This window comes from Gymnoscopelus microlampas (genome assembly GCF_963454915.1).
Source record: "Gymnoscopelus microlampas genome assembly, chromosome: 24".
Taxonomy (NCBI): Eukaryota; Metazoa; Chordata; class Actinopteri; order Myctophiformes; family Myctophidae; genus Gymnoscopelus; species Gymnoscopelus microlampas.
The window spans coordinates 10,983,753-11,009,141 of record NC_139961.1 but is presented as its reverse complement, the minus strand read 5'-3'; the positions used below and the strand labels follow the sequence as shown (position 1 = coordinate 11,009,141).

Sequence of the window (25,389 nt, the reverse complement as noted above, 5' to 3'; positions counted from 1 at the left end):
GCACTGATCAGCAAAACAATCGCAAATAGTTTTTTTTCTCCTTGTTTTTTTGTTTACAAATATCGTGCGGGCATAGTGAAAATAGCTCGATATGGGTAAACGGATAAACCAGACATATATACTGTTAAGTAGGAGTGTGTCATGTTCCTGACTTTTCTGCCGTAGTCACTCCGCCCCCACTGTGAACCCTAACCCTCCACGTGTTCCACCACAGGCTTCCATTGGGTGGGTTGGGAACCTTTAAATATTTAAACGATTCCGGTTCCTTGACGATTCCCTCCTTAACGGTCTGATTCCTTAACGTTTCCTTTAGGGGGTTCCAAATTGACCCTTTCAGGTCTGTAACTCTGAGAGTGTACGAATGGAACCCAATGGACCCTTACGGGTCCATTGGGTTCCATTCGTACACTCTCAAGAGTTATGGTTGGTCCTTGAAATTAAAACGTTTGAGAACCACCGGTATTGTAATTGTACAGCGGACGTGAAGTCCACATAACCAGCTCTGACGGTGTGGTAGATCCGGTTCTGGAAACGGTTCCAAATGCGATGGAACCGGGTTCCTCAATGTTGGATCTAGGTTCCTCCGATTCCTCTGGTTCCCGATCACAAACCTTAACGGAGCCACCGCTGCCGGGGGTTCAAAGAAACGGCTTCCGTCCGTCCGCGCCTCTCAGCTCCGCTTGGCCAGCGGCCGCCCCTCGCGCACGTGCTTGGCGCCACCGCTCCTCTTCTCTGCCGTCCTCCCCCCGCCGCCGCCCTTCTCCCGCACCTTCCTCAGCCGGCGGGGGGGAGGCGTCCCCCGGGACTCCTGGCTGTCCTCCTGGGCGCTGGACGTGTCCATGCCGTCGCGCTCCTCCGGTATGTTGGGGATGGCGCCGCTGCTGCTGTCCAGGATGTTCCTCAGGGAGGGGTCCTCCGGCGAGCACGTGGCCGTGGTGCCGCTCTCGCTGCTGCTCAGGTCCTGCTCCTCGCCGTAGCGGCCGCTCCGGCCGTGGTGGGACGGCAGCGACGAGGCCCGGGAGGCGGAGGAGTGGGGCCGGTCGCGGTAGGCGTCGCGGAGGCTCTGCGGCGCCGACTCGCTCATGTCCACGCCGGAGTCCAGGCTGGTGTCGTTGCTGCTGGGCGGCCGGTGGCGGCCGTGGAGCTCGATGATGGAGTGCCGCACGCGGGCCGCCGGCTTGCCCTCCAGGGACACGAACCAGGCCCGGGGTCCCGGGTGGGACGAGGACGACTTGCCCCGCGTCAGCTCCAGCAGGGTTCGCTCGGAGATCCCCTGGAGCTCTCCCGGACCCCCGCGCCCCCCGCCGCCGAAGGCCCCCATGCCGGCCGCCTCGTTGAGAGTCCCCGGCACGGAGACGGAGGACTCGAGGAGGTTGTTGTAGCGCCCCCATGCGGCGGGGTTGGGAACTTGCCCCGGCGGAGGCGTTTCCAGGGGCTGCGGTTCGTCCTGGCTCCCGCGCTGGGGGCTGCTCCGTGCCTGCTGAGAGTGGTGGTGGTGGGGGGCTTTGGGAAGGGTCTGGACGAAGCCGTCGCCGTCGGCGGGCTCCGAGTGAGGGTCGTAGTCGCCTCCGTTGCGGGGGAAAGTGGCGGACTTGCAGCCGCCGGGCGCCTGCTGCAGCTCCTGAGCGCCGAAGAGCTCCGGCGCCTGGATGAGGGCGACCGGCTGATTGAAGATGTGCATCAGCTTGTCCTGGAAGAAGGGATGTTAACAATTAATCTACAATCGATTAACTACCATTAAGAATGTATTCGATCAAAATTATCTCGTTAATGTTATATACATCAAGGCAATTATGTTTCTGCACTCATTTTCGGTTTCGGACAAGAATTTTCCTTTTGGTCCTAAAAAAAAACGCCGCTTATCAATCAATCGGTCAATCGATCGATAAGGTTATCAATCAATGAATTAAACGATCATTTCCATCCCTACCTGGAAGAACTGATCGGCGCTCAGGTTGGAGCAGCGGTTCTGCTCGGAGCGCTCGCGGAGGCGCGCCACCTCGCCGTTGTTGACGTAGTGGGACGCCGAGGACTGGTGGGCGTGGCGGTCCGGGGGGCCCAGGTTCTCGTAGAGGGGGGCCCCCGCCCCCCCGGCCGGGCGGCTCCCGGAGGGGTCCTCCACGTAGATGTTGTAGTTGGCCTTGTTGTGCCGCGGCGTGGAGGAGGAGGGGTCACACTGGGCGCTGCCGCGCGACGCCAGCAGCCCCTCCTCCATGTGTGTGGAGGTGGTCTGGTCCTTCTTCAGGACGGAGAGCTTGGAGAAGCGGGCTTTCCTCCTCCTGCGGGGCTCTCGGTGTGAATCTCTGTGTGTGTGGGTGTAGGTGTGTGTGTGTGTGTGTGTGTGTGTGTGCGTGTGTGTGTGTGTGTGTGCGGAAGAAGAAAACACGTCCGTTCACATGTTATTACGTTACTTAAAATGGATCCATGGTCAGTGGTGGAAAGTAACTCATTACATTTACTTAAGTACTGTACTTACGTAACATTTGGAGGCATTTGTACTTTACTGGAGTGTTTCCAATTTCCAATACTTTTACTTCTACTCCACTACATCTCAGAGACAAATATTGCACTTTTACTCCACTAAAAGTATTTGAAAACTAGTTATAGTTACTTTTCAGATATAAAAATGTATTCAAAGATTTGCACACATTTTCAGCCCTTTAAAATAATAATAATAATAACATTTGGAGGCATTTCAAAGATTTGCACACATTTTCACAATTTTTCAAAAATAGCAGATCTACAAGCTCGTAGCGCGGCACTCGGTGCCGCGCTACGAGCTTGTAGATCTGCTATTTTTGAATAGCCAAAGTGTAAAAGAATGCTTTTTTTTAAAAGCTCAAATCAAAACAATGACACAGATGCGTTCCAGGTCTCAACGGGTTAACACTGCTGTGACGGCTACACTTACCCACAGTGGCACACGAGCACAGAGAGAAACCCGATCACGATGGCCAACGTTCCTCCCAGTATGCCCACCAGCAGGTAGGTATGGTACGAGAGGAACTCCATGGAGCTCCCATGTCCCATGTAACCTGGAAGGACAGGCCAAACACATACGTTTTTTACCATTTACCATAATTCAAATTCACTGCCAAACATATTAGTGAAGGCACTAAGGGTTTGCCCTGGTGTCATTGGTGTATGCCAGAGGTTTTCAACCCTTTTCACATCAAGGTCCATTATTTATTCGGCATTTGAGCCACGGAACCACCTTTTGATGACATTTAAAAGGTAGGGTAAGTGATATTTTTGGGTTAAAACAAAAAGTATTTTGTTAAAAGGTTAAAGCACTATATTCTGATAGTAATCATTGCTATAGAGTGTTTGTTCAGTAACAGGAGTCTCCCCGTCTCTCCAGCTCTTTAATAAACAAACAGACAGAGGGTGCGTGTAACAGTATAAAACTTCTCATACCCTTTGAGGAGGGTAGGGGAGCAGCAATCCAGTAGCCCAGATGGGAGGCCGTGTAGCTCCACACCAGACCACCGGGGGCAGTCTTCACCATACCCAGACCCTGGTTCTCCCACGCACCTGCACACACACACACACACCAAACCAGTGGCGTAACGTAAGTACATTTACTCAAGTACCGTACTCAAGTACAATTGCGACACGCTCTAAAATGACACAGATGCTTATACCTGGTTTTAATCAGTGATGGAAAAAGTACAAGTTTTCAAATCTTTTTGAATATAGCCGATCTACAAGCTCACAATGTGTCCCATCGCGACGCATCGTGAGCTTGTAGATCGGCTATTTTCAAATGGCCAAAATGTATATAGGGCTGAAGTGATTACTGTATGTTTTGTAATAATAATCCAAATCTACAAAGTAACTAGTAACTAAAGTTTTCAAATAATTGTAGTGGAGTAAAAGTACAATATTTGCCCCTGAAATGTAGTGGAGTAGAAGTAAAAGTATTGGAAAGTGGAAATACTCAATAAAGTACAGTACAAATACCTCAAAATTGTACTTAGTTACTTTCCACGACTGGTTTTAATGGGTTAACCCATTGAGACCTGAAGCCGATTCTAAATGTCTCCTAAATCTCAACAGTTTTCTGAAAAACGTATGTTTCTATATCAGTGATGCTCAATCTTTTTCATGTCAAGGACCCCCAAAATTATATGTATTTGGCCGTGGACCCCCATCAAAATATGTTGTTCCAGGGACCCCCCCAGAAGCAAAGATTTGAGTTAAAAATGTTCGCTTTAAAAATATATATATTCAAAGATTTGCACACATTTTTACGATTTTTCAAAAATAGCAGATCTACAAGCTCGTAGCGCGGCACCTTTTGAAAAGCCCAAAGTGTAAAATAATGCTTTTTTAGCTCAAATCAAAAAATGACACAGTTCCAGGTCTTAGTGGGTTAAAAGAACTATATGTACCGGTCTTGGCGTTGAAGGCCCAGGCCGGGACGGCGTCGGCGGCCCGTAGGTTGGTGCCGTGTCCCAGGGGTAAGGTGATCTGGATGGGACCCCGCCGCAGCTGGAGCTCCTGGCCCTCAGAGTAGAGAATGGCGCTGATGGCCGCCACCGCCTTCAGCTCCACACTCCTGTAGACTGTAGTATGGATGGAAACACAGCGGGGTGTTCCTTTAACTCTGAGTATAGTGTACAGTATCTGTAACTTTTAGTGCTTTCAGCTTGTAATGAGTATAGATAGGTTTGGATTTGCTGGGGGGAGATCCATGCCTTTGCTTTTAATCTGCCATTTTCTTAAATTCAAATGTAGCCAAAAAAATGCTGATCTACAAACTCACAACATGTCAAGATGCGAAGCGTTGTGATAATGATAATGAGCTTTATTTATATAGCACTTTTTCGAAATGGAGCTCAAAGTGCCGTACAATACAGCAAAAGTCAAAACGGATGAAAAACAATACAGCAAAAGTCAAAACGGATGAAAAACAATACAGCAAAAGTCAAAACGGATGAAAAACAATACAGCAAAAGTCAAAACGGATGAAAAACAATACAGAAAAAGTCAAAACGGATGAAAAGCAATACAGAAAAAGTCAAAACGGATGAAAAACAATAAAAAAATCTAAAACAGATGTAAAACGACAGCAAAACAGCAGCAACATCTAGGTGCTGAGCAATACATCTCGTAAGATGCTGATGTTAAAAAGTTGGGCTGTGAGCTTGCGAACACCTATTCGGAGAACCCTTATTTTCGCTATTTGTTGTACGATTTATTTCTTAAACAATTTAAACCCATTGAGACCTGGAAGGCGTCTGTGTCACTTTAGATTTCTCTGGCTATTAAAAAATAACAGATATACAAGCTCATAGCGCGGCACCGAGTGCCGCGCTATGAGCTTGTAGATCTGCAATTTTTGAAAAACTTTTTTTTTTAAAGAATCGCCTCAGGTCTTAATGGGTTAACCAAACGCTGGTTAGCTGAACAAAATTGAGTTTATTTTGTGAATTCAGACGATTGCTGGTGTGTAATGAGTGCAAATGATGCCCGCTGTACTGTATGTGCCACATTCAACGCAGAGGAACGGCAGCGCGAGCTGGAGGCGTAAAATGTCTCGTTAGTACAAGGATAAACACTTTCGTTTGTTTTGTCTTCATTCCGGTCCGCCCGGGGCAAGAGACGGGAACAAACTGTAAAAAGGCTTTAAAACTGTCAGCTTTTAAAGACTAATATGTTGGATATCCCGTCAGAGAAATGTTGCTGTCTGTCAGATATGACCCTTGATCATGTGTATTTCATTTAACTTAACCTCCTCTCACTCAAGAGGCCAAATACATATCAATTTGGGGGCCCTTGACACGAACAAGTTTGAGAACTACTGATTTAGAAGGCATTTGTAGAATCAGCCCAAGGCCTTAAAGGGATAGTTCACCCCGAAAATAAACGTTTTTTCTATCGATTAGTCATGGAGACTTGAAGTCATGGTCCATGGATATCTTTTAGTTCTTTGTCGCATTCCTAAGCCAATACATTTGATGACCAGCGGACCGGTAGGCAGCGGTTCCGGTAGGAGACACACAGGAGAATCTTTGTGTCTCCTGTACCGGAACCGCTGCCGGTCATCAAATTATTGGCTTAGGAATGCGAAAAAAAACAAAAAAGGAACCACAAATTCAAGTCTCCATGGGGTGACTAATCCAGTGGTTCTCAAACTTTTTCATGTCAAGGACCCCAAAAAATTTAATGGCATTTCTATCTCTGGGACCCCAATTCATATTGTAAAATCTATGTTAATGTAACTCTGAGAGTGTACAAATGGAGGGTCCATTTGGTTCCATTTGTACACTCTCAGAGTTACAGACCCACAAGGATCCATTGGTTCCTATAAATCATTTAACTGGGGACCCCCTGGTATCCCCTCAAGTACCCCCGGGGGTCCCCGGACCCCACTTTAAAAGAAGTATCATTCAGCCGGTTCACCTGACTTGCTGCTGACGACGCCGGGCGTGCAGTTGACGCAGTCCTTGGTCAGGTGGCGGTGCGGCACCGTCACGTAGGCCGTCAGGGACGACACGTTGGCGCCCTCGGAGAGCGCCAGGAGGTCCTTGGGAAACCTGACGCTGGGCTGGGAGGACATATCTGTGGAGAGAGGAAGACCACGTATCAAATTATCCCTTCAAGACCGGGTACGCATCTGTGTGTCTTTTTTTATTTTATTTCTTTGGGCTATTTTTGGAAAAATCGTGATTTTATTTTTGCAAATCTTTGAATATATATATATATATTTTTTTTTAAAGCGACATTTTTTAACTCAAATCTTTGCTTCTGGGGGATTATGTTGCAGAAGCAAATATTTGAGTTAAAAATGTATATTCAAACATTTTGCACAGATTTTCCACAATTTAAAAAAAAATAGTAGATCTAGAGCTTGTACATCTGCTATTTTTTAATAGCCAAAGAAATCTAAAATGACACAGATCCATTCCCGGTCTTAAAGGGTTATTTGACGGCCATCTGAATCCCTCGACCGCATAATGTATTTATAGACATAAATACGGTGTATGTTACTGAGCCCTTTTTTTGCCGCTATTCGAGAGCAGCAGGAATCAGGGCGAGAGAGAGAGAGAGCGCACGAGGAAGTGGAGCGGTTAGTTTCGGGTCACTTTCTGTTCGATTGACCCGTTCGATCCCGGAACGCATCTGTGTCACTTTAGATTTCTTCGGCTATTCAAGAATAGCAGATATACAAGCTAGAAATACATAAATAGCAGATCTACAAGCTCATAGCGCGGCACTCGGTGCCGTGCTATGAGCTTGGTTGAGGACTGACGTTACAGTACCTGGTATTTTTCCGGTGATGAGAACGGAGTCTTCAAACAGCCAGATGTTGCCCTGGCTGTGAGGGAGCAGCAGGATGGTGACTGAAGAGAATACTGGACCACACACACACACACACACACACACACACACACACACACACACACATTACATTACTAACTACTTGAACGACTTGTTGTTTGTAACACACTCTCACACATAACCAGCCAAACAACTCACTCAACGCTGGAGTAATTAAGACCTATGCCTCACAGTTTAACACATATACAATACATGATAACACAACACCAACTAATAATCACTTTCCTCTGGTTGAAGATAATGCTAATCAACTTGTGATGTTATGAATGAATGGACATCATCATCAGTGCTTTACTGTAGGAGCACTTGCAGCGTGTAATGTGCAACACCACCAGCAGGTGGTGTCACTGACACAGTGTGTGTTTTTTAAGGGGTTCAGCTGGTTAGATAATACAGCAGGGAGGTGCCTCAAACTCTGGGTCGGTGCGGATGCATGATGATGACATCACAGCAACGTGTTCCTCCAGCTGCTACTTATTACTCATTCTGTCTGTCTGTTTCCCCCTCTCTCTCTCTCTCTCTCTCTCTCTCTCCCTCTCTCTCTCTCTCTCTCTCTCTCTCTCTCTCTCTCTCTCTCTGTGTTTCTTTACCCACGCTAGTGGCTACCCTCCCTCGCTCTACCCCTCGCTCCATCTGGCTTCCCCTCGCTCTCATCCTGCCGTGTCTTCTGTCGCTGCAACCCTCCTGCCTCTCAGCCAGAGCATGAGGAGGGTAATCACACAACGCCCACCCCCACCGCCCACCCCCCACTCCCCACTCCCACCCAAGCAGAGGGTCCGGCGGGCCCCTCTCTAACAAAGACCACGCGTCAACATGCACATGGGATGGGAGCCACCCCCCCCCACCCATCCCTTCCCATCCTCCACATGGGGAGGGTACGCGATACGGGACAATAGAGAGTGTTTTTTTTCCTCCTATATCTGGGGGGATATGTTTCACCAGAGCTTGGCCTGTCACAATTACTACATAATTCATCGCCTTAATAATAATCGTCATAATGTTGAAAAGTAGAGTAACATATATTTTGATATTTTTTAGTTTTATAGTTTTTTTAATATGTTTTAGTGTTCATATATATTTTTTAAATCACAAATAGTGGAAATAGCAGATGTACAAGCTCACGATGCGACACGTTGTGAGCTTGTAGATCGGGTATTACCACATATTCTTTGTTAAAGTTTGAAGATAATCAGTCCTTTCTTTCGGTTATTTGTCACATCTTCGATATTCACGAGCCTTTGCATCCCCCCTGATGCATTTGCACTATTATGATGTTAAAGGCATAGTTCACCCCTAAAAGGACATGTTTTTCCTTTCAAATAGTCACCCCATGGAGACTTGAATTCATGCGACAAAAACAAACAAAAATTATCCATGAATTCAAGTCTCCATGGGGTGACTAATTGATAGAAAATAGCAGATCTACAAGCTCACAATGCGTCGCATCGCGACGCATTGTGAGCTTGTAGATCGGCTATTTTCAAATGGCCGAAATGTATATAGGGCTGAAGTGGTTAATATATTTTGTAATAATAATCCAAATCTACAAAGTGACTAGTAACTAAAGTTTTCAAATAATTGTACTGCAAGTACTGCAAATTGGAAACACTCCCGTAAAGTAAAAAAAAAAACTCAAAATTGTACTTAAGTACAGTACTTGAGTAAATGTACTTAGTTACTTTACGCCACTGGAAGCAGGAGGGCGTAAATCAATACAACGACCGTGGAACCTGGAGCGTTGGATTACACCTTACAGTGCATTAGTACTGTAACTCTGCTGTCTGCTGTGTGATGGGAATGAAAACCTTCGTGACAAATTGTTTGTTGTCACTGGGCTGCTGAGAGGCTCATCAATCTTAAATGAGCATATTTAATTCAAAATGTGTGTTAGAATAGCTTCTGTTACTGTAAATAATTGTGTGTGTTTTTTTTTTACATGTTTATTATTAGCATGCGGCACGAATGGCTTAGGGCAGTTCTTTGCCGTTTTGGCACAAATAAATGGCTCAGTTAAGTGTTACTGCTGTTGCCTTTGGCTATTTGTCTCTATTGCGTTTGACACTCGGGTTGGAAACTGATTTCATACCCTACTCTTAGTCTTGTTTAAGCCATTAAGACCGGGAACGCATCTGTGTCATTTTAAGATTTATTTGGCTATTAAAAAATAGCAGATATACAAGCTCATAGCGTGGCACCGAGTGCTGCGCTATGAGCTTGTTGATCTGCAATTAACATTTTTGCAAATAATTGGATATATATATGTAGATTTTTTTAAGCAAAAAAACATTTTTAACTCAAATCTTTGCTTCTGGGGGGTCCCTGGAACAACATATTTTGAGATGGGGGTTTGCGGCCAAATACAATATAATGTTGGGGGTCCTTGGCATGAAAAGAGTTTGATATATATATATTTTTTTAAACTGTTAGGATTTAGAAGACATTTGTAGAATCCCACAGAAGCAAAGACTTGAGTTACAAATGTTCACTTTAAAAAAATAATATATATATATATATTAAAAGATTTGCACACATTTTCAGGATAAATTAAATAAATAGCAGATATACAAGCTCATAGCTATGAGCTTGTATATCTGCTATTTTTGAATAGCCAAAGAAATATAAAAATGACACAGACGCTCACAACGCGCCACGATGCAACGCGTTGTGTGCTTGTAGATCGGCTATTTTCACTATTAATCTTTTTGTAGTCTTTTTGAAAGTATGTCAGTCAAGTATGGTTTTAATTTAGGTTATTTGTCATATCTGTCCTGTGCAACTTCAAAGCTTAAAAGCCAAACATAAATGTAATTGGTATTCATTTGTTCAATGCCAAAAACACAATTATTTGCGTGACAATTAATCGTCAAGTAAAATTTCATAATCAGCCCTATAGAGTACAGAAGTCCTGACGTCACTCGTTCATCCCCTGGTTCGTGAATTTCTCTATGGAGAATAACATTGGGTCATCTTAGAATCGTCTCATATAAGAATTGTGGTCCAGAAATAAACAAACTGTCTCAGCGATATTGTCAGGGAGGAGGTTCTGTATCGTTTATGATAGTCAGTCACTTATATTTGATACAGCCTGTTTCTGGCGAAAATGTAACTAATTCGGCGGAAGTAACATTATCGTTTTCTCACCGTCAGTTGATGCTTCATATCCATAAGAGTCAAACCGCCGGGATCATTTGTTTATTTTTAGAACACAGTTCTTATTTGACGCGATATTAAACACGTCTATGGGAACTCAGAATGGGGGTGGAAAACCGCGAACCAGGTAGGATGTGTAAATTACGTCAGACTTGGGTGCTCTATAGTCCAGGGATCTTCAACGTTTTCAGCCCAAGGACCCCCTAGCTGAGACAGAGATGAAGCATGGACCCCCTCTATATTGTGTAGGCCTACAATTGTGTTTCAGATTAAACTCATTTTTCTTTTACTGTTCTTTTTTCCCTCTACACCTATACACCTATACAACGCGTTGTGAGCTTGTAGATCGGCTATTTTTTGGCTAAAGTTCTCCTCAGAAAAGGGATGCTAGGGTTCAAGTGGTTAAGGTAAAAAAAAATCATATCTCACAAAGATTTGGCGGACCCCCTGTAGTAACTCTGAGGACCCCCTAGGGGTCCCGGACCCCCTGTTGAAGACCCCTGCTATAGTCAATACCACACAGCTGCTCTGAATGGAAGTGGATGACGGATGTACTCACTGGGTCTCTTGCTGGTCCTCCAGGGCAGAGGGCTGGGGACGTAGCCCTCCATGGTGGCCATCAGCACCAGGCTGAGGCCCGGGCTGTAGGGCACCCTGAGCAGCACCTCGCCCCGGGCCCCCCCGGCCCGCCGGGACGTCCGGAGGGTGTGGTTGACGTACACGTCCACCGAGGCGCCCGCCAGAGGCTGCCGAGTCACCGCGTCCTTCACCTGCACCCTCAGGGCAAACTCCGGGGTCTCTGTTTAGAGGAGGACGAACGACAAACGTTTACAATTTGGACGAATTTTCAACCCCGTTACGACCGGGAACGCGTCGTAATGGGTGTAACCACTTTAACCATTATTTCATACTTTGGGCTATTAAAAAATAGCAGATCTGCAAGCTCATAGCGCGGCACCGAGTGTTCTATGAGCAGATCTATGAGCTTGTAGATCTGCTATGTTTTGAAAAATCGTGAACATTTTTGCAAATATATTTTTCAAAGCGAAATTTTTTTAACTCAAAAATGTGCTTCTGGGGGGTCCCCGGAACAACATATTTTGAGAGTGGGGTCCTCGGCCAAATACATATCATTTTGGGGGTCCTTGACATGAAAAAGTTTGAGAACCACTAATTATAGCAACATAAGTTTTTTTTTCCAAAAACTATTAGGATTTAGAAGACATTTGTAGAATCCCCAGAAGCAAAGATTTGAGTTATAAATGTTTGCTTTAAAAAAAAAAATATATATATATATATATATATGTACACATAAAAATACCTCAAAAAAGTGCAATACTTGAGTAGATGTATAGCTGCTTTACACCACTGCCTGGGGCATAAAAAATGAAAGCATTCTTTCCCTTGTTGACTGTTCATTGGTGGAGACGGGAGTCTAATGTGGACGTGTGCACATTACAGAGTTTAGAATGGAGGACATGACTAAGGGAGGCACGTGGCTCCTCTTGCCACTTGACTTTGATGTATTTTTCCTCCGTGCCGCTGTTGGCTCATCACTATTTTATGACCAGCGAAAGGTTACCGAGGGGGAGGGGGGGTTTGTCATCATGTGACATGAATTGTTAGCATAATACAGATCTTTGGTAACTGCAGGTATACCAGACAAATGCTGGTTATTCCTATGGCAATGGTCAGTGGTGGAAAAAGTACAAACTTTTTTTTAGTATAAGTATCAATACTGCAATGTAGAAATACTCTGTTATAAGTAAAAGTCTGGAATTGAAAATGTACTTGAGTAAAAGTAAAAAATATTGGTATCAAAATGTACTTAAAGTACCAAAAGTAAAAGTATGAAAACAGCACATCTACAAGCTGTAGATCGGCTATTTTCAAATAGCCTAGGTATAAAATAGGGCTAAAGTGGTTAATGTAGTATGTTTATTTGCCTCTGAGATGTAGTGGAGTAACAGTAAAAGTATTGGAACAATTGGAAATACTTCAGTAAAGTAAAAGGTACCTCAAAATTGTACTTAAGTACAATACTTGAGTACATGTATAGTAACTAATGTGTTAGTTACTTTACACCACTTCACATCTCTATGGCAAGCCCAAGCCAAGCAGCACAGTGCCGTCTACTCCCTGCAGAATGACGCGGTTTGAATGTTGCACTTTCCGCAACAACAAATTACAGGGGCGGCGATGGCCTAGCGGGTAATGCGCTTACCACAAACACAGGCTCTAATGCAGCCTGACAGCGAGTCGCGGGCTCAATTCCCGAGCCCGACGGCCTGTACTGTGTGTCACTCCTTGTCTCTCTCCCCGTTTCCTGCCCTATCTTCACTCTACTGTCCTTAACCCTTTAAGACCGGGAACGCATCTGTGTCATTTTTAGATTCCTTTGGTAATATCGTGGCCCTCTCCATCATCAAAGTTGCATCACCCCTGGTTAAGATGCTACTTGAGGATGCATTACACATAAGGACCGCACCTGCTTTGCGTAGCCCTTATGTATCGGCACTGTGACGTTTTTAATGTTGTTTGATATATATTGCACTTTATTTAAAATTGTATCGTTTTTTTTTGTGATCACAGTGTGCTCAGGGCGTCCTTGAAAAAGAGAGCTTGCTCTCAACGGAATAAATAAACGTCATATAAAGAAAAAAATAGAGCAGGCATTCCAATGAATATAAGTCACATCTGCAAAAATAGACTTATTCATGCAAACTACAGCACATAAAGGCTATACAACCTGTAATGCAACTGCAACCTAGTTACAGTGCATACCGTGTGTGTATATCACTGTGTAAGGAATGCAGTGTTGGCCTACATTATATTAGTCAGTGGTGGGAAAAGTACACATTTTTCTGCAATTCAGAAATACTCTGTTAAAAGTAAATGTCCAGAGTTCATTCAGTAAAAGTGCTCATTGTGCAGAATGTCCCATTTCACAAGTTTGAAAAAGAAAATAGTTTGAAAAAAGCAGATCTACAAGCTCGCAACGCGACGCATTGTGAGCCTGTAGATTGGCTATGTTCAAATGACTATTTACGCCTTTTATTGATGCAGTGCAAGTAAAAGAATGACTGACGTTTCGGTCTTTCGACCTTCCTCAGAGACTCTGAGGTGCAGTGGGGTATGAGTAAAAGTACTGAAAATTGGATACACTCCAGTAAAGTAAAAGTTCCTCAAAATTGCACTAAAGGACAGTACTTGAGTAAATGTAATTAGTTAGTTTACACCACTGATATTAGTCCAGTGCTGACGGCAGGTTATACGGAGGAGGGATGGTTCTTCTAGGTCATCAACAGAGCTGTTTACAGTAATGCCTTGTGAATGTTTCTTGGGCCTAATTCAAATAAACGTGCTGGGAGGTTCCCACGCACCAGAACAAAAGGATCTACCAGACCACTAGAGATGTACCGATACCATATATTCCTTCCCGATACCGATTCTGATATATATAACTTGCATATCGGTCAATACCTGTTTGCTTGTCTGTTTTTTTGTTGTTGTTTGTTTTGTTGTTTTTTCTTACCTATGATAGTTGTTCAAAGGTTAAAAGGCTTCAGCCTACACCTTTTTGGTCTATGTTTTCAATGATAACAAATGAGGGCATTGTATTAATTTGCTTTTAATGACCAAAATAAAACTACTACTACTATACAGAGTACCGATTCGATACCATGAGTAGTTTAGCCACTTCCTCCTGGGGGATCCCGAGGCGTTCCCAGGCCAGTGTGGACGTTGGTCTGCCCCTAGTTCCTAGATTCCGAATCGGTACTCTGTATAGTAATAGTAGTTTTATTTTGGCCAACTATAGATGTTTTGAACCCCAAAGCACCCAAAGGCACCTCTGAAAGATGCCTACAGTATGCTTGGTAGAATTGAGAAATTGACCATTGCCATAGGAGGAATAACCAGCATTTGTCTGGTATACCTGGCAGCTGCCAAAGATGTATATACTAACAGAGTGGGGTCCAGGGACCCTCAGGGTTCCTTGAGGGGGTTTCAAATGGACCCTTGCAGGTCTGTAACTCGGAGAGTGTACAAATGGAACCAAGTGGACCCAGTTATGGGTGTCCCTGAAATTAAAAAAAGGTCTGAGAACCACTGATCATGGAATAAATAATTATTAATAATAATAATAGTTAGCTACAAGTTAGCAACATAATGTAAATACCACAGTTAAAGTGTAAAACAGTAGTGCAACATCAACTGAAGCATTCAAAATACAAAATAATGTATTACTGTAAATTACATAATTGTCATCAAGTGATGAGTTACGTGACTAGCATACTCCCCGATACCAGCATGTTAGGCGGTATCGGCGGTCGTTCCGATCCCAAGAATAACTCTACCCATCACCTCTAAACCAGTGGTTCTCAAACGTTTTCATGTCAAGGACCCCCAAATTTACACTTATTAGCCCGCGGACCCCCATTTGAATAGATATGCCAGGGACCCCCCATAAGAGAAGATTTTCACGGCTCTAGCGGTGATTCTCAACCATTTTAATTTCAAGGACCCCCAGTTTGACATGCTTTAGGCTACGGACCCCCATTTAATGGCATTTCTATCTCTGGGACCCCAATTTATATTGTAAAATCAATGTTAATTTAACTCTGAGAGTGTTCCAATGGAACCAAATGTACCATAGCGGGTCCATTAGGTTCCATTTGTACACTCTCAGAGTTAAACAGACCCATAAGGGTCCATTTGGTTCCTAACTACCCATCATTTAGCTGGGGACCCCCTGGAACTCCCTCAAGGACCCCTTGGGGTCCCCAGACCCCACTTTGAGAACAAATGCTCTAGTCTAAACAGTCAAAGACAGGCTTATATACACATCCTCTACACTTCCACAAAAATGGCACAAATAGTACATTTTAAATAATGTTTCTGTATATTTATTATTGTACTGTATGTCCCCGAGCAATATAGAAGCACGGGTAGCGTGTGGTGAGTTCAGGGTTCTGAGCCCCCCGCCCCCCCCCATCCCCCCCCATTATTGTAAAACATTCTTTTAAGCCATTAAAACCTGAGGCCGATTCTCCAAAATGTCTTCTAAATCCTAACAGTTTTTTGAAAAAAACCTATGTTGCTACATCAGTGGTTCTCAAACTTTTTCATGTCAAGGACCCCCCCAAAATGATATATATATTTGGCCGCGGACTCCCATCTCAAAATATTTTGTTCCAGGGACCCCCCAGAAGCAAAGATTTGAGTTACAAATATTTGCTTTAAAAGAATATACATATTCAAAGATTTGCGCAAATGTTCACTATTTTTCCAAAAAAACAGCAGATCTACAAGCTCATAGCGCGGCACCGAGTGCCGCACTATGAGCTTGTATATCTGCTGTTTTTTGTAGATCTGCTATTTTTGAATAGCCCAAAGAAATCTAGAAAATGACACAGATGCGTTCCCGGTCTTAAATGGGTTAAGGGGGGGGGGGGGTGTTTTGTTGCAGTGGGTGTCGGCAGCAGAGGACGTGGGGAATGGTGGATAAACACACACCCACCCCACCCCACCCACCCAACAGTAAACAAAGACTGCCACCCTGGTGGCTATCAGTGGAAGTGATATGCTGGTATTATTAGCACTATACTGTATCAGAAGGGAGCACACATTATATAGGATTAACATATACATTCACCTTCACTATACAGAGAGCCTGGCTGCTATAGCTGCATGGCCAGGGCAGAGAGCGAGAGATTAAAACTCTCTCTAATCCCTCACACCTTCACAATGATATTAGTACATTTATAATCCGATTAGACGGCGCTGGCTAGACTCTCTGAAAACGTCTACCAATAGTCCATCGGGACGTTAAATAGCTTATAACTGTTATCAAGACCACGTTAATACAGTTTATCAGGAGGACATTGAAAACACAGCTAGGTTACAAAGGATGTAAGTATAGGCAGGTGGCAGCGTTAGTAAGGCTGTACCTAAACAGTGCCTGCGTGGTTTAGGCAAAATTTCGCCCAAAATGTTTAATTTCAACAAACCATTGAAAAGCCTTTGTTTGGTTCAATTGTTCCAGTGTAATATAAACACTCAGGCTTTTATTGTGTGTAGCTAATGCATCCCATCATTGACGGTTTTAATATTTCTCCAAAGCCATCTGTGTCATTTTAGATTTTATGGCGTTGGCTATTAAAAAGGAAAAAAATAGCAGATATACAAGCTCAGAGCGCGTCACTCCGTGCCGCACTGTGAGCTTGTAGATCTGCTATTTCTTTTTTATTATTATTATTTTGTTGTCTTGAAAGTGTGAGAATAACTACTGATTTTAGAAGGCATGTGTAGGCTAGGTCTTAATGGGATAGTACAGGATTTTATTGTTCAGCAATAGCGAGAAAAGTGTAAATTCAGTGACGGATGCATTTACTGAATTTAGACTTTTCTCTGTAACAGGATAGGTGGGCACTACCTATCTGGGCACCTCGATGTAAAATTGTCTATTTTGTCCAAAATATAAAATAAAATAAAAATATTATAAAAATGGTCTTAAGTAATAAAGTATACATGATCAGAAAATGCTTAAACATTCGCCAATTAAGGTCTAATATTTCTACAATTGCTACAAATCGCTACACAACCTGTACATCCAGTCATTTTGGGGCATAAACAAGAAGTTGAAGGATAAAAATAAGTCTCCTAATGACGTACCGTGCATGTTAACATCATGTATACTTTACACTACTTAACACCGTTTTTCAAATATATATATATTTTTTTTACATTTTGGACCAAATAGACAATTTCACATCGAGGTGCCCAGATGTCCCTATAGTGCCCACCTATCCTGTATGAATCCCCCTTCTCGCTCCACGTCTTAACATTTTCTCCCAAAACAAAGCTTAAATTGTCTTTTCCTCCATAAGCTCCACACTGATCACTCTTTACCTGCTATGAGGACTTTACCCGGGGTGTGATCAGTGACCATGATCCCTGATGATGGCTCCCTGGCAGTGGCATTGTCCTCCTCGTCGGACAGGGAGGAGGAGGAGGAGAGCACCACCAGGCCGCTGACTCCAGCTCCATCACCAGCCTCCTCCTCATCCCCGCACGCAACGGTCACCAACGCGCACAGCACCAGCACCAGCAGCAGCAGGTAACGGTCCATGTTGTTGGCCGGCGGCGTCGTGGCGAGCAGAGGGAGCCCAGAAGAGGAGAGCCCAAAAAGACATCACTTTAACACTGGTGGTCCGCGGAACGAGCTCAACACATGGAGAATGGATGGATCGGATACAATGTATCTCTGTTGTTTATGCAGGAGGAGGAGGCCTCCTCATGGAAACAGGGGCAGATGGATGGATGGAGCCTCAGCCACGCAATCAAAGCGTGCAGCGGGTTAGAGAGGGGCTGGTGCTGAGGTTGACTGTGTGCGTGTGTGTGTGCGGTGGGGATCATGGGGTGTCTTGTTTTGCCTTGTGAGTGGTTAGGGCAGGCACGCCTCTACAGATACATTTAACCCACTGTTTCCCGGTGGTGTAAAGTAACTAAGTACATTTACTTAAGTACTGTACTTAAGTACAATTTTGAGATATTTGTACTTTACTTGAGTATTTCCAATTTCCAATACTTTTACTACTACTCCACTACATCTCAGAGGCAAATATTGTACTTTTACTCCACTACAATTATTTGAAAACTTTAGTTAATTACTTTGCAGATATAAATTATGATATAATGAAACATACATTAACCACTTTAAACCTATTTTAAACTTAGGCTATTTGAAGATAGCAGATCTACAAGCTCACAACTCGTCGCATCGTGGCGCGTTGTGAGCTTGTAGATCGGCTATTTTCAAATATTTAGTACTTTTACTTTTGGTACTTTAAGTAGGCTACATTTTTATGCCAATACTTTTGTACTTTTACTCAAGTAAATGTTTTATTCTGGACTTTTACATGTAATAGAGTATTTTTATATTGCAGTATTGGTACTTTTACTTAAGTAAAGAATTTTAGTACTTTTTCCACCACTACTCACCATAACAAAGACGGTTTTGAGATGTTGAAAGCCTGCTTTCCTTAGTGGGACCACTCTGAGCCCCCTCACACCTCACGTCTAAAATGCACTTTTTAGCCAGAAAAGAAAATATTTCACCGGAAGGAAATAAAGTTTTAGTTGCTCCACTGCGCCCCCTACAGATCCGGTCGATGGAATGTTTCTATTGACAAGATCTGTAGGAGGCGCAGTGGAGCAACTAAACGTTGTGAGCTTGTAGATCTGCTATTTTCAGCAGATTGGGTCTAATCTCTCTTTTGGGTCTTGAGCTAAAAAGTTTGGGAACCACTGATTTAACCCATTAAGACCTGATGATGCCAATTCTACAAAATGCCTTCTAAACTAAAAATGTTAAACGCTGGTTCTAAGCTCTTTCATGCCATGGACCCCCAATTTGATGTGTATTTATTTGGTACTTTTTTAAGAGCCAACTGTCTGAAACAATCTTAAACGACACAGATGCTTTCCTAGTTTTAATGGATTTTTAACACTCCCATGTACAGAATTATTATTTTGTTATAGATCAATGTTACAGTTTTGAGTGTCATACACAATTTTTTTTTATGTGACTGTGAATAGCATTAATATCATTGATATTTGATACTTGCTCTTATTGCACAAGAGACTGAGATGCTCTACCTTATTTTAATTTCATTTTTTTGAATAGGCTACACAATAACACACTTATATTGTTGTTTTGTTGATTGTCATTTTCCTTTTTTTATGGCTGTAGGCTACCTTGAAATAAAATGCAATTTGTGGAAGCTTGTTATAGCCTACTGAAAATTAATATACCTCCGGTTTTACACCTGTAAATTTCTGATGTTACAATAAACCTTGAAGTTTTAATTCCCTAAATAAGCACGTGCCTTTTGTGTCCCCGCTCGGCCTAATAAATGTGATAAAAGGTAAAATAAAGTACCCTCTGTGCACAGCAGGGCGTGTATTACATCATTTTGGGCTCCATGACGCCCTCTGTTGGTACAGTAAATTAACAGCACGTGTGCTGCTTTTTATATCGCATGTTTACACAAAAATGCAATGTTTTGCCAGAGAAGAAACGTGAAGCCAATGTATCTAAACAGACCATAACGTTCAAGGTAAGGTGTTCAAAGTTCTGCATATGACTCTGTATTCTGACACGTATTAGCCTACAACAATTATGAGTCTAATTATTAAGAAGTGTTGGTGTGGTTTGCTCTATTATAGACTGTGCCAACACAAACAAGATAATAATAATAACAACAATAAACAAATGAAAAAACAAAGAGAGACATGGGGAATGCACTGCAGAATATGGGGGGAGAATAATTTAGCATTCACACACACACACACACACACACACACACACACACACACACACACACACACACACACACACACACACGCACACGCGCGCGCACACACACACCCTTTTCAGGGCTCAAGCCAGGAAAGAACAACTAGCTGAGACTTGAGTCTTAATGAGCTTTGATGCACCTCAGCTATATTTATCTGTCTGTCTGTCTGCATAGACCCAGTCTGTTAGTCATGCTTGTCCTTCAGAATCAAACACCTGCTGTCATATGAGCCTTATGTGGTGTGGTGTAAAGTAACTAAGTACATTTACTCAAGTACTGTACTTAAGTACAACTTTGAGGTACTTTTGCTTTACTGGAGTATTTGCAATTGTCTATACTTTTACTTCTACTCCGCGGTCTCAAGTTGATCTGGTCTCGTTTTAATCTTTGTCACCGGCTCTATTAGCTCAATAGTAAATGATGGTTTGTCTCGTACTCACCATTAGTTTGGTAAAACATCAATACAGAAATGTATTGTTGCTTTAGTAAATTGTAGCGTGTTTGATCATGAAAACCCCCTCTCCTGAAAATGATACGAGTCAAAAATGTCAAATATTATGCATGGAGGCTGGTGAGGGCAGGTCACAGAATCGGATGGGTCACAAAATACAGTGTAACACCACACCAGCCACACATGACCTCAGCACATCACTGATCTTCTAAACTACTAGCTAATGTTGGACTGAATAACCAGTGCCATGCATGCTAATAAGGAATATAAGGAAAAGCTGGCAAGGAGGCAATGACCAACTTGTTTCAGTCAGCTCAGAAAGCTGCTCCCCAGGCTAATGTTAACTAGCCAAGAAGTAGCTATGGCTAACTGGTGTTCATTTACATTTCACTGAGAATACTTATACTTTTTTTGTATTGACAGTGACACCAGTAACTGTGGCAGAGAGATCCTTATTGGCCTAAATGGAAAATATAGAACTGCTTGCACAAATGAGTCACTTTGAAGGACTCATTTGCATCCAGAAAGACCATTTTATACAGTCTATGAGAAAGAGTAAGGAAGATGGCCTTATAAGCAAAGATGAAACCATAAGGTAAGAAATAGCATCCTGTACTAAGAACACATGGTGTAACAACACTTGTCAACACGTGTTGACCTTTTAGTGTGTGAGTGAGAGAGAGAGTATGTGTGTGTGTGTGTGTGTGTGTGTGTGTGTGTGTGTGAGTGAGAGAGTACCTGTGTGTGAGTGAGTGAGTGAGCGAGTGAGAGAGAGAGAGTGTGTGCGCAAGAGTGTGTGTTGTGTGTGTGTGTGTGTGAGTGAGTGAGAGAGGGTGCGTGCGTGCGTGCGTGCGTGCGAGTGAGTGAGTGAGTGAGTGAGTGAGTGAGTGTGATAGAGTCCCTGATTCTCTTTGTGCTAGAGAGTGAATATATCAAGTGCATTTGTGTGTATTTGCCCTTCCTTGCTTGTGTGTGCGTGCGTGCGTGCGTGCGCGCACGTGAACACTGCCTATCTAGCCCACATCGCCATCAATGACTCTGCATGTGTTTATGTAGTAGAGATACTTCAGCATGCAGATGTGTTGATATGAATGAAGCAGATTTCAGGGGGAGGGCCCATTCACTGGACCTTTTCAGGGTCCCAGACCATTTCTGTGGGCAGCCCTGATCATGCAGTATAGTCTATTCATTGAAGCCACTAGATTTGGGGTTTTTGCATACTTGATTTGATAGGCGAGCTGTGTGACGACAATCTTGGGACTGTCCAAAGGTTGTGATCAACCTGTGATCAGTTGTGTGAGAGAGGCTGAGAGTGCCATTAACTAGTCGTGGAAAGTAACTAAGTACATTTACTCAAGTACTGTACTTAAGTACAATTTTGAGGTACTTTTACTTTACTGGAGTGTTTCCAATTTTCAATACTTTTACTTCTACTCCACTACATCTCAGAGGAAAATATTGTACTTTTACTCCACTACTATTATTTGAAAACTTTAGTGACTAGTTACTTTAAAGATTATGATTATGATTATGATTATGATTATTATTATCAGCCCTATATATTTCGGCCATTTGAAAATAGACGATCTACAAGCTCACAATGTGTCGCGATGCGACACATTGTGAGCTTGTAGATCTGCTATTGATCAAAAGATTTTTATACATTTGAAAACTTGAAAAGGGACATTCTGTATAACGAGTACTTTTACTTTTGGTACTGTAAGTACATTGTTTATGCCAATACTTTTGTACTTTTACTAAGTGCATTTTGAATTCCAGACTTTTCCTTGTAACAGAGTACTTATACATTGTGGAATTGATACTTGTACCTAAGTAAAAGAGAGTTTTTTCCCCCCAGTGGTGCCAGATCTGTTCCAGTATCATCAAGGACACGTCCGCTGTCCCCCCCAGCGAGGTAGAGATGTAATACGGTCCACATGGCTTTGTCCACAGGCAGGATCATGTTCCTGCTCACAGACAGACCTCCTGGAGCTTCAGATATGAGTCACGGTGATTATTATCTTTCTTGGAAGTCTCGTCAGTTGTTTTGGGAACTCTTTCAAAATAATAAGGACGCCCAAAATGATATGTATTTGGCCACCGACCCCCAACTCAAAATATTTAGTTCTAGGGACCCCCAGAAGCAAAGATTTGAGTTAAAAATGTTGGCTTTCAAACAATATATATTCAAAGATTTGCACACATTTTCATGATTTAAAAAAGATAGCAGATCTACAAGCTCGTAGCGTGGTACTCGGTGCCGCGCTATGAGCTTGTATATCTGCTATTTTTGAATAGCCAAAGTGTATTGACATGAAACTCTTTCGCAAAACAAAACAACCTTTAGGTCAGACCTTATACGGGTCCATTTGGGTCCATTTGTATACGCTTATAAGAGTTTAATGAACACTGAGGATTTTTTTTGGTGTGGGGAAAAAAAAAACTAACAAAAATAAAAGTGTTATTATGGAAAATATTAATATCCAGTCAGGGATTTTGTTGTGTTGACAATTTATTGAGGAGGATTCAGGCAGAAAAACAGCATGACAACAGGCCTAGGCCAACACACACCCCTCTAGCTCCCAGCAGGGCCAAAGCAACCCAGAGCACCGATCTCGTACCCTTGTTATGGTTATGCTTGGGATCAGTGTTGATTTTGACCGCAAATTTTGATTTAGTTTTAGTCATTTAGTCATTAGTCTTTTGACTAAAATTCCATTTAGTTTTAGTTATATTTTAGTCAGCTGAAATGTTTTAGTTTTTGTCTAGTTTTAGTCGACTAAATATCATAAGATTATAGTCGACTAAATCTACAGTCGATTTAGTCGACTAAAATGTATTTTGCCGGTGCCTTGATGGCGTCGTATCGGCAGATTTTACACTTGGTTGCATGCTGAAAATAGCAGATCTACAAGCTCACAACGCGTCGCAGCGTTGTGAGCTTGTAGATCTGCTATTTTCAGAGCGCATCACCCAAGTGCAACTAAACATAAAATGACTCGTCTTTTAGTTCTACTGGATCTCTTCTCCACTAGTCCCTCACTAACGTTTTAGTCTAGTTTTTATTTGTTGACAAAATTGTCAATACATTTAGGCTTAGTTTTAGTCATCATAGCTTAGTTTTTATTTAGTTTTCGTCAGTGAGAACGACAAACATTTTTCGTAATAGTTTTAGTCGACGAAATCAACACTGCTTGGGATCCTCCGGAACTGGACAGAACCAGAATCCCACATTGTGGAGCCGTAGTCGGTTCCATCACATTTGGAACCTCGTTTCTGGAACCGTTTTTTAATCACACGGTCAGAGCTGGTTATGTGGACTTCACGTCTGTTCTGCAAATACAATACAACCACCGGTGGTTCTCAAACATTGAGATTTCAAGGACCACCGTATAGCTCCATTTGTACATTCTTTTTCATTTTGATTATTAATATTACAAAACATACATTAACCACTTGAGTGGCAGCGGTGGCCTAGTGGTTAGAGGGGCGGCCTTGATACCTGAAGGTCCCTAGTTCGATTCCCCAATTCATCACATCAATCATGAATCACCGCTGAATAGCCCTTGAGCAAGGCTTCCATGCAGGGTCCGGCTGGAAACAAGTTTCGTACTTAGTCCGACACCCTGGGTAAACAACAAACTTTGCTTTGCTTTGCTTAGCCCTTACCTATACTTTGGCTATTTGAAAATAGCCAATCTCCAAGCTCACAGCGTTGTGAGCTTGTAGATCTGCTATTTTCAAAGGCTTTCTATACATTTGGAAACTTGTGAAATTGGACATTCTGCGTAATGAGTACTTTTACTTATGGTACTTATTTATGTTTTGATATTTTGGTGCCAATACTTTTGTACTTTTACTCAAGTAAATTTTGAATTCCGGACTTTTACTTGTAAGGGCGCGCTCCCACCGCACTTTTATTTCACCTCTGGGGCAGAATCTGCCAATGCTTTGTCAATGCAAATGCGTGGATTCTAGGAAAAAATCTGCAAGACCAGGAATCCACGCATTTGCATTGACAAAGCATTGGCAGATTCTGCCCCAGAGGTGAAATAAAAGTGCGGTGGGAGCGCGCCCTAACAGAGCATTTCTGCATCGTGGTATTGATGTTTTTACTTAAGTAAAACAATTGAGTACTTCTTCCATCACTGCTTTCAGGCCAGGTCTAATAGACAGAGGAAATATTGCTATCTTAGTATCTTCCCATCAGTCTACACTATACCACTACACTATACTGTATATCTTAACATCTTTATATTATACCATTATATACTGCATACACATTATTGCTGTACTATATTATATTATCATATACTAGTACACTCTTAAAACAACTGGGTTAAAAAATAACCCAACCATAACCCCGCTACTGGGTCACTATGGGACAGAACACGCCCTGGGTTGTCTTAACCCATATATGGGTTCGATCATTTTAACCCATGTGCTGGGTTGTATTATTTGACCCAACCTAGTGATTGAAATAACTATATCACTGGGTTAAACGTTAACCATGTGCTGGGTTGTTTATTTGACCCAACCTAGTGATTGAAATAACTATATCACTGGGTTAAATGTTAACCATGTGCTGGGTTGTTTATTTGACCCAACCTAGTGATTGAAATAACTACATCACTGGGTTAAATGTTAACCATGTGCTGGGTTGTTTATTTGACCCAACCTAGTGATTGAAATGAACTATATCACTGGGTTAAATGTAAACCATACACTGGGTTGTGTATTTGACCCAACCTAGTGATTGAAATTAACTATATCACTGGGTTAAATTTAAACCATTCACTGGGTTGTTTATTTGACCCAACCTAGCGATTGAAATTAACTATATCACTGGGTTAAATATAATATAATAATAATAATGTAAAAATAGTCTAATGAATTATTTCCATTAGACTATTTCCATTACTCCTGGTGCTAGCTGGGCTACACAGTTTTTGGAACAGTTTCTTAAAGCCCAAAATGTATAAAAGTTACACACACACACATATATAAAATGTACAAAAAGCAACATTTTATTTCAACTATAAAACAGGATTTGTAGCAATCTCTCTCTTTTTTTTTCAA

At 42.5% G+C, this 25,389-nt stretch overlaps 1 protein-coding gene across 1 annotated transcript; it reads right to left on the bottom strand.

Annotated features, from left to right (window-relative positions):
* Positions 1–670: 670 nt before the first annotated feature.
* Positions 671–17,629, bottom strand: fam171b (family with sequence similarity 171 member B; the record flags this gene model as incomplete). The annotated part of the gene is made up of 9 exons (XM_084051424.1): positions 671–1,690; positions 1,931–2,303; positions 2,912–3,035; positions 3,418–3,534; positions 4,395–4,568; positions 6,409–6,567; positions 7,269–7,361; positions 11,057–11,296; positions 17,410–17,629. The coding sequence occupies 9 exons, from the start codon at positions 17,627–17,629 to the stop codon at positions 671–673; spliced, it is 2,520 nt and encodes an 839-aa protein (XP_083907550.1).
* Between the last annotated feature and the right edge of the window lie 7,760 nt (positions 17,630–25,389).